Source organism: Triticum urartu, chromosome 7 (genome assembly GCF_003073215.2).
Source record: "Triticum urartu cultivar G1812 chromosome 7, Tu2.1, whole genome shotgun sequence".
Lineage (NCBI taxonomy): Eukaryota > Viridiplantae > Streptophyta > Magnoliopsida > Poales > Poaceae > Triticum > Triticum urartu.
Genome location: NC_053028.1, coordinates 1,759,429 through 1,768,880, shown reverse-complemented (window position 1 = coordinate 1,768,880; position 9,452 = coordinate 1,759,429). Strand labels below are relative to the sequence as shown.

The following is a 9,452-nucleotide window of genomic DNA, read 5'->3' as shown; positions in this document are numbered from 1 at the left end:
AAAATTGTTCACCATTTCAAATATGTGCACGAGTTTAAAAAATTGTTCATGATTTCACGAATTTATTTTGATAATATATCTCGGTGATGCAGCAAAATGTGGTCATAGACATCGGAGATTATGATATAATTTTCTCCCCTTGCAACGCACGGGCCTTTTTGCTAGTAGAAGAAAACCGGATGAAAACCGGTGCAATAGGGCCGTAAAAAAAGTGCTAGACCGTTGTTACCGGTCACTATGCCTGTTGCAATAAACCAAGTAACCATCCCTTTATATCTCAAAAGAAAAAAATCGCGTAAAGCGTGTACACCTTATTTATCAATCAAAAAAGACACGCATATACACTAGCTAATGTATATACACTTTTGACTTAATTTGATAACTCCATTGCTTGCTTTGCTTTGCTGCTCCATCATGCATCAGCATCAGCTGTAACTCCTTCCTTGTGATTAATTGTTTCTCTGTCAGGCTCATCAGTCTAGATCGGACTAGCTTAATTAAGCTCCCACCCTAACTAACTACTTAACAACACTAGCTAATTAATTAGCTAGCTTGATGAGGCTGCTGAATCATCACCAGTTTCTCAAATGCTGAGTCCTCCTCCTCCTGCTGCCGGCCTCTTCAGCAAAACAGTACTCACTCCGTTTGGAATTATTTGTCGCAGAAATGAATGTATCTAGACATATTTTAATTCTAGATACATCCATTTTCGCGACAAGTAATTCTGAACGGAGGGAGTACGTACGTATTATTCTTCACTTACAGCTCCAGCACCACAACTGCAACAAAATCAACCAACCAAACACGCGTCATTAACCACAACTGCTAATGCACGGATTGATGATGTCTCTAATCACGCATCCTGTTTATACATATCATACACAGAGGTTGTAGCTACTCACAGTCTGAATCGGTGGTGTTCCACTACGCCATCCGGCACGCCTCCAACGACGAGCTCTTCTTGCTCACCGACGACAGCCGCGACGCGTACCCCTTGTAGTTGTAATTGTAGTTCCCGTTCCCCCAAGACGACGTCTGTTGCTCCATCCTCCCGACCGGCTTGTGGGAGGTGATGCCAGCTTGTGTGATCATGCACAATATGATTGTGAAGTATGGGGTTGATGGAGTTCGCCCTGGTCTAGATTTTCAAAACATGGGCTATCTGGCAACATTTGAGGATTTTATCCAAATGCATCATCAAATTTGACATAAAGAAACTCATGAGTAGCTACAGAATGATCTGGTTGAGCATCTTTGGGTGTTCCACATGGAGAACTAGAACATGTGTCTGACTCAGATGAATTCAAACTTGAACTATTTTATTTCAAAATATTATATTTGGATTGCTATATTTATATTTGAATTATTGTTGCTTAAGATTTGTGTTTGTTTATCTTTGACAGTTTTGAGTAGTACGGGCATCGGAGAAAAAACTGAAAACAGAGATTTGGGGGTTTATGGTTGGATAACGTCCACACCTGTTTGTCCGCAAACATGTTCGGAAGTGTCTACAGATATTTGGTCTGTTTTGATGATCGGTGTTGCAGTTGGCAATGTGGTGTCAGGAGAGAGCGAGAGACACACGTGGCCACCCACATGGCTGCCACGTTGCTCCCTCATCTCTTAGGCCATGTTTGTTTAGACATTTGCTTCTGGTTTTGCAGCTTTTTCAATTTGGCAAATAACACACAAAAACTCTTAAATAGGGGTTTTTTTATTTGACTTTTGGCTTATGAATCAATATTGTTATATGATGGTATATGTCAAAAGCCGAAGCAAAAGGCTGATTTGGTCTATTTAGAAGCTTTTTTTTTGACTTTTTGGCAAAAGTGAAAAAGCTGCAAATGCAGAAGTAGAAGCCCAAACTCAACACAACAGGGCCTTAGTTTGTTGGAGAGCTGCTTGATAGCATTGCTAATCTGATGGTGCACCTGCCACATGGAGTAGTACTAACTGATCCATTAATTAAGATGCATAGTTATGTTACTAGTTCAAAAATCAACTCTGACCGCTGTTAATAACAAAACATATACTGTAATAAATAAACGATGTAACATCTCTTTATCTCAATAAAATCAGCCAGATGGCATTCCCTTCAACAACAACAAAAATGTACGTGTGGACTTATTATTTATCAATCAAAAAAAGACACGCACATATACACGTAACTCCATCATGCTGAGCTGATAGCTGCTAATGTATATACACGCAATCAAAAAAATGCTTGCTTTGCTTTCGTTTGCTGCTCCATCAGCTCAGCTGTGATTAATTGCTTCTCTTCTCTGTCTGTCAGGCTCCTCATCAGTCTAGATAGCACATGCATCTGCTAGCTTAAGCTCCCTCCCTAACTAACTAGAGTAATTAACAACACTAGCTAATTAACAATACTAGCTAGCTTGATGAGGCTGAGGCTGAGTCATCCTCCTGGTGCTGCTCTTACCATCTTCAGCAATGCGTATTATTTTTCACTTACAGCTCCAGCACCACAACTGCAACAAAATTAACCAACCAAACACGCGTCAATAATAACCACGCTGATGCACGGATTCATGATGTCTCTAATCAAGCATCCTGTTAACATATCATACACAGAGGTTGTGGCTACTCACAGTCTGAGTCGGTGGTGATCCACTGCGCCATCCGGCACGCCTCTGACGACGTGCTCTTCTGGCTCACCGACGACAGCCGGGACGCATACCCGTTGTAGCTGTAGTTGTAGTTCCCGTTCCCCCGGGACGGCGTCTGCTGCTCCGTCCTCCCGGCCGGCGCCGACGCGAACGACAGCGGCGAGTACAGCACCGACGACGCCGACGAGCAGCTGCCCGCCTCCCACTTGAAGCTCAGCTTGCCACCGGACCCGGACCCGGAGCTCGCGTCGTCGTCGCACTTTGATACCGGCGCTGCAGCACCACCACCATCCCTTCCCTGGAAGCTCAGAAACTGCTGCTCGCACAAAGAAGATCGATCAGATTATTATAAGAAATTTCCCATCTGGATCGACACAAGTTCAAAACAAGATGTCCTCTTGCGACCATCATCACTAGCTAAAGAAACCAAGTACTAGTGATTAATACCTTCCATTTCTTCCCGCTGACGCCGTTACTGCTGCCGTACGGCCTGGCATGCGCAGCCCACTTGAGGAGCTCCTTCACCCGGGCGACCGCCTTCTTCCCGTCGATCCTGTGCACGATCTTCTTCACCGCGCCATCCACAATGCCATTCTCGTTGAAGATGGGCAGCACTTTGCAGCCCACGACTACGGCGCCCGCAGGATCAGCAATGTGCCCCATTTCTCCTTCCTCCTCAGAAAGACAGATGATATATATCAGCTGATGAGATGTCTGAAGCTAATTAGCTAGCAAGTACAGCTCCAAATAGCTTACTCCCCTGTATCTGTATGTATGGCCTTTATAGATAGGGACCAAGGGGTTCCCTACCAAGCCAAGCGAAAAGAATCGGCCGTCCCGGCAGGCAACCGACGGCCAGGATCGAACATCATAAATGAACCGATGCTCAGGGAACAGACACGTGCCGCTTCCCACCACAGATCTCCCACAGGTCAGTACCAAGCTGAAGTGGATCTTGGTCGTCGATTTTCGCACCAGACGATCAGTTCGGGCGCATATTGTACTCCCAGTTGCAACCTATCGAGATCCCTTCTGACAGCAAAAAATACACAGACAAGAGATTAACTAGTAACATGAGCATATAATTGTGGCAACATGATGCCCAGGGCCAATGGGAAGTGTCTGCCAAGCTGGCATCAGCACTAGTTACTAGTTAACACCACATGTGGGAGATAGAATAACATCACAGTGCATGTTCTGGTTAGTGGCTATAACCAAGTGCAAGAATCTTGATTAGGTGCGTGCGGTTGGGGTCAAAGCGAAAAAGTTGAACACTGCTACAAGTACCAGGCCAGTAGTTTAGATCTCTTCAGCCCAACTTGCTTGATTGATTGATTGTTTAAGCGTGAGGATTAGATCTTAGCTGTGTCATCACACGAGAAGCGGTATTGATTAGTAGGCTAAAATGAGAAAGATTAAGCAAAGCAAATGATATGGGCATGCATGATTGATTAGCCTGGAAGTGTGTTCTCTGCACACATTTGCTTAGGGTGGCCATGTGACAGACAGCCCCCCTGGGCTACTGCATGTTGCATGTTGGGGTTGTATACTGACATGACATGCTGTAGAGTAGTGCAGTGTAGGAGATTGGCTGGGCTTTTCTATTGTTATGCTTCTGCACCTCTTGTCTCACTAACTAGATGATGTGGAGGCCACATGGAATGGGGTTACATTGCTAGATACCATCCACGATGTCAAAATTGCATTACAGATGGATGGAACAGAATGAATCTAAAAATTGCATTACAGATGTTTAAGGGTGGACACTGGGCAAAGTTGCATAGAAATTTACCACAGTGGATGTGAACAAGAGCTGCAATAAAGTTACTTGCCGGGCCCTAACGATGCTTCAGGGATTTCTGTTGAAGAGAAATGGTGTTAACAAGAGCTGCAAACAGATCCACCCTGTTTTTCTCAGAGGAACATGGTGCCTCGTGGCAGCTGAAGAAGTATGTCCCACTCCCATCCAGTGACTCCAATCATCTGTTATACATTTTCAGGCAGGCAGGGAAAATGGCTTTCTGCTGGAATTTGCCATAATTGCAGGGTGACCAATGGAGGGACACTTGTCCCCACATGGGCAGCACGATGCCCAACACACTATTATAAGCTGATAAACGACCAGATCCTCTCTGGTTCTCAGAAAGAGTGCCACGACATGACTGACGTGGACCGAAAAGACTACATTCTGCGAACAAGATTTTCTAGACATCTAGTTATGGTCACAACATGTTGTGTGTTTCAAATATCCTAATAATGCGGTGATGATATATATCCTGCTGGTGCAGTGGCCACATCTTGGCATCTTGCCTCTACTCACTCTGATGTGTTTCCCCTTTGAACATTTTCTCCCTCGGTTTTCTTCTAAAAGCGCTGGTAGCTTGCAAGTAGCTGCCAGTGCCACCGAATTGTGTGACATGATCGACACCACGTCTACTTTTGTTTTGAGCACAGAATTGACAGTTTGAGTTCATGGATTCTTCACTCCTCTCTTGGCGTTCCAGCATATAGCTGGCTCAGTGTCCGGGAGCTGTTGTGAATCTTCTGTTTGCGAACAGTTTTTTACTCTTTTTGATAAATTGAGATTGCTAACCACCCTATCCCACATGGTCAAAACATTACATATGCAATGACACCATTCGTTTTGTCTGGATCCACTGGAGAATAGTGAGGCAGCAGCAACTGCTCATTGAAGATTCTATGCTATTCCCATGGATGCAAGTACACTAACTAGAGCTCCAAAAGGAGCCCCGTGATAACATTAGCAAAAAGCCTACAGGCAAAAAGGGGATATGACGGAATTTTTTCAGAACTTTCAAAAGAATTTATTCTTAATCCTAACATATGTCATACTCGAAGTTGATAGGCAGAGTACTTTTAGAAGTATGTGTATGATTTCTACCAAAAAGAAAATCGTGACTATTGATGTGAATTAAACGAGTACTGTACCCATGATCCTTAATGCACTGAATACGTCCCCCAACAAAGGGTTGCTTGCATGTGGACAGGGCCGTACCGGGGAAATCGGAGGCCCCGTGCAAATCAAAATTAGGCCCTAAGTACTAAAGAAACAATAATATTTTTTGTCAGCCAGTGTAGTTTTCCATAAAAAAATACACCAGTTGAAAGCAGAAGTTTAGAAGACTTGTAGATAGCACGTACCTGATTTGCTTTTTTTTAGCTGTACTATGCTATGTTGGAAGAGCTGTAAGATTGAGAGAGAGCTGAGAGGAACTGATGGATCATGATTAGAGAGAAATGCATAGGGTGGCTTGGTGTTAAATATTTCTAACCGTTCTTTACTCTAGTACCTTTTTTTTTGTGTGTGTGTGTGATTCTTTACTCTAGTAAGTACCTAATGCTTCAATTAACACCTTGATTAACAAAAAAAGGGGGGGCCCTCTGGTGTTGGGGGCCCTGTTCGGTCGCTCCTGTTGCACATGCTCATATACAGCCCTGCATGTTGACTCAGAAAATGATTGTGCATACCTCACCTCGAAATGGATTACGTATCATACCAATATCCTGTCCCATCATGTTTTACTTATTAAGAGAAAATATTGCTCAATGTTTTTCATATAAATTAGATGGTAATTTAGTATATAGCTGCATGATGTGCGTATTTAACTCTAAAGAAGCTAAGCCACATTAACCTAGTAATCCATACTTGAGATTTACACACAAACAATGGAAACAGAAACTAAAATGCAGTAACAATTTTCTGAGAAGGAACTTACTTCAGAGTGAAGACACCAGACACATCACCCACAAAGCAGAGTTACCCAAGGGATTCCTTGTCGCTTCCTTTAATAATTAAAAATCCTGTTCTACAACCAAAATGGGAATGTGTTTAAAAAGCATGAGACCTGAACTGGTAATAATCAGCAAACTAAACCACACAGGAAATTATTTATTATCTTCTTATCAAGAAATACAACTTTTTTTGAGTTACAATAGTATACAACCATTTATGTGTTTACAGAAAATTCTGAGCAGACCTCCCTAGATACAACCATATCAAAAGTCAACACTATTCAGAAGCAATTAAGTATTCGTGTGTACAATTGGCTATAGCCAGGACAAAACCTCGCGTTTGAACAAATCTATGTTGCCCGATTCATGCCTCTTCTGATTGGCGCATGAGTTCAAGTAAGCTAGAAGCTTTCCTTTTTGCGCGGTCTGTGCCGGTTTCTGACAGCTCCTTGAGTGCATCTTCCCCTCCAGCTGCCTTTGCAGCCATGGTTTGTTCAGCATCAGCAGAACAGAGAGACCAAAGAATGGCTGCCGCGTTCTCCCTGTTGCGAGGAGAGCCAGTTTTGATCACCTCGACTAGTGGAGGCATTGGCTCTGATTGTGTAATTACAGACTTGCCTTCTTGATTACCGGCAAGAATCGACAAAAGAGTGAGCGCCTCGTCAATCATTCCCCCAGTGGGATCCACCAAGAAGTTCATCAGATGGGTGATGATTCCAGCTTTCACCGCCCGGACCTTATTGCCCTGATATATGCACAGGTTGAAAATTGCCGTTGCCGCATCTTTCTTGCCTCTTGGGCTCCCGTCGCACAGAAGATTGATGAGCGGAGGTATCGCACCAGCAGCGCCGATAGTGACTTTATTTTCATCCACAACTGACAGGCTAAACAGCGTGGCCGCGGCATTCTCTCTGGCTTCCATACTCCCAGTTTTTAGCACTTCCACTATCTTAGGGATGGCATTGGAATCCACGATGCTTGCCTTGTTGTTCTCATGGATGGAGAGGTTAAGGAGTGCCGTGACGGCGTGTTCCTGCGTTCTTGGATCGGAAGAGGAGAGCAGATTGACCAGCAGCGGAATGGCCCCTGCTTCAGCGATGCATATCCGGTTGTTCACGTTTCTCTTGGCAAGCAACCGGATCTCCCCCGCAGCTGCCCGTTGCTCGTCCTGGTTCCCACCCCGCAGCCTATTCATCAGCGAGATGAGACCAGCATTGTCATAGTCGGAGCTTTTGACCGCTTTCTTGTCATGGGAGTTGGCTTTGTTCTTGGGAAGCTCAATGCCATTGGCTTCGCACCACTGCGCTATCAGGCTTTTGAGGACAAAGTTTGGGGTGAGGGAAGTATGCGTGAGGGCCAGCTGCGTCTTGGGGCAGGTCTTGTGCCCAGAATCAAGCCACTTCTGGATGCAGGACCGCTCGTACGTCTGAAAAAAGAATATAACGATCGTTAGGATAAATGTGGTTGATGAAGGATTGACTAGCAGTGCTGCATATAACAATGGAACAGCCGCACCTGGCCGCTGGAGACGATGACGGGGTCCTGCATCAGCTCGAGCGAAATGGGGCATCTGAACTCGTCTGGGATGATGGGGGACTTCACGGAGGGAGACCTGCCCACACCGGGACCCTCGGCGGAGGGGGCCTGGGCGATGACACAGTCCTTGAGCTTCTTGAGCAGGGAGGACATCTCGTCGACACAGCCTTCGGGCTCGCCGCCGCTGGAGATGACCATCTCGTGCAGCGCCACGGACTCGCGCTTCATGTCAGCCATGGTCTCGAGCTGCAGCTTCTCGGAGACCCTCATGAGGAGGGCCGGCACGGTGGGCTTGTCGTCGCTGAGCGCCCAGGCGAGGTCCCTGGCGAGCTGCGCGTCGGCCGGCTCGGCCCTCGTCGCCGCCCGCTTGAACTGCGAGTGCACCAGCGCCACCTACAAAAATGGGGATCAATGGCACAATTGGACAGTTAGAACAGAATTGAATTGAGGTGTGAAATCTGATGGAAGTAGGAAATTGGATTGGTGTGGCACCTGCTCCTGCACCTCCTCGGGCATGTCGAAGTCGTTGTAGGGCAGCTGGTCGAGCGCGGCCTGGATCTGCTCGTTGACGGCGGCGAATTCGCGGAGGAGGCTGTCCCGGCCTCGCATGGCCTGCGGTCGTGGACGGGTGGGGAACAAAAAATCAATCTTTGGGGTATAGCGGCGGCGGCGGCGGTGGTAGAGGGAGGGAGGGGGGCGGGGTATACCTGGTAGATCTTGCTGCCGTGGTGGACGGAGTGGAGGAGGTCGCGGGCGGCGCGGAGGGCGTCGGCGAGCGGGGGCGAGGCGGAGGCGGAGGGGTCGTCGAGGAGCGGGGCGAGGAGGCGGACGCGGCGGGAGAGGTCGCCGCAGAGGCGGCGCAGCGGGCCGCGTGGCTCCGGCAGCGCGGCGATCTCGGCGGCGGCCGTCGCGGCGGCCATGGCGGGGGCGAGGTTTGGGGGGGAGGGAGAGGAGGTCAATGGCGGGCGGACTGGTCCACGCGACGCGGTTCCTCCCTCCCTGGAGATGGAGATGGAGAGTGGGTTTGAATCAGTCGTCCGATCCGGATCCAAGGGCCCACGCTCCTTCACACCACCGATGCAAGGAATGGAAGCAAGGTTCCTTCCGGCCTCTGACTTCTCTTTCACCCGCCATATGATGATGCAATCGTTGGTGCTGTGAAATCATGTTGTCATTGTGTCCCGGTCACGTGTTTCTCTAAGCCCGGTAATGCACTCGTTATCCGGCGAACATGGCAGCATTGTATGAGGGGCACGTCAGGTTAGCATCGCCTATAGCGACGATCGAACCGGTGCTGCCGTCGGTTCAAGTTTTTACTGGTCTGACCGTCAGTTCACCGGTTCATTTGCTGGTTTTTAAGCCATAAAAATATGTAAAAATAGGCCAAATATACTAAGTTTCTAACCTTTGACAGTTAAATCTGATAAGAAAGTTGGATGTTGGACCAAATTGGCGACGTCGGCCTGTTTAATCGCGCCCAAGGATAAATACCTAACGGTCACAATTATTTTTCCTCTTTCCCAGCAATGCTAGCGT

At 47.0% G+C, this 9,452-nt stretch overlaps 2 protein-coding genes across 3 annotated transcripts; both read right to left on the bottom strand.

Annotated features, from left to right (window-relative positions):
• Window positions 1-2,094: 2,094 nt before the first annotated feature.
• On the bottom strand, window positions 2,095-6,385 carry LOC125519073. Of its 2 annotated transcripts, none has more exons than XM_048683959.1 (3): window positions 3,075-6,385; window positions 2,610-2,943; window positions 2,095-2,489 (listed from the first exon to the last, which is right to left on the bottom strand). In XM_048683959.1, the coding sequence occupies exons 1-3, from the start codon at window positions 3,288-3,290 to the stop codon at window positions 2,470-2,472; spliced, it is 570 nt and encodes a 189-aa protein (XP_048539916.1). In that variant the 5' UTR covers window positions 3,291-6,385; the 3' UTR covers window positions 2,095-2,469. The 2 variants fall into 2 exon arrangements, with proteins under 2 accessions (XP_048539916.1, XP_048539917.1); XM_048683960.1 differs by having other exon boundaries at window positions 2,610-2,940.
• A 132-nt stretch (window positions 6,386-6,517) lies between these two features.
• LOC125519072 (U-box domain-containing protein 12-like) lies at window positions 6,518-8,916 on the bottom strand. Its single transcript, XM_048683957.1, has 4 exons — window positions 8,624-8,916; window positions 8,409-8,528; window positions 7,896-8,309; window positions 6,518-7,806 (listed from the first exon to the last, which is right to left on the bottom strand). Exons 1-4 carry the CDS (start codon window positions 8,834-8,836, stop codon window positions 6,745-6,747), a joined length of 1,809 nt encoding a protein of 602 aa, XP_048539914.1. The 5' UTR covers window positions 8,837-8,916; the 3' UTR covers window positions 6,518-6,744.
• Window positions 8,917-9,452: the final 536 nt, after the last annotated feature.

What these genes read in the sequence shown, in the direction of transcription:
- LOC125519073 (XM_048683959.1), bottom strand. Translation starts at nt 3,290, where the DNA reads ATGGGGCACATTGCTGATCCTGCGGGCGCCGTAGTCGTGGGCTGCAAA. An exon ending in TCAGCGGGAAGAAATGGAAG is followed by an intron (nt 2,944 to 3,074) that starts GTATTAATCACT and finishes TTGTGCGAGCAG; the next exon opens with CAGTTTCTGAGCTTCCAGGG. An exon ending in GATCACCACCGACTCAGACT is followed by an intron (nt 2,490 to 2,609) that starts GTGAGTAGCCAC and finishes ATTTTGTTGCAG; the next exon opens with TTGTGGTGCTGGAGCTGTAA.
- LOC125519072 (XM_048683957.1), bottom strand. Translation starts at nt 8,836, where the DNA reads ATGGCCGCCGCGACGGCCGCCGCCGAGATCGCCGCGCTGCCGGAGCCA. An exon ending in CCGAGGAGGTGCAGGAGCAG is followed by an intron (nt 8,310 to 8,408) that starts GTGCCACACCAA and finishes CCATTTTTGTAG; the next exon opens with GTGGCGCTGGTGCACTCGCA. An exon ending in TCATCGTCTCCAGCGGCCAG is followed by an intron (nt 7,807 to 7,895) that starts GTGCGGCTGTTC and finishes TTCTTTTTTCAG; the next exon opens with ACGTACGAGCGGTCCTGCAT.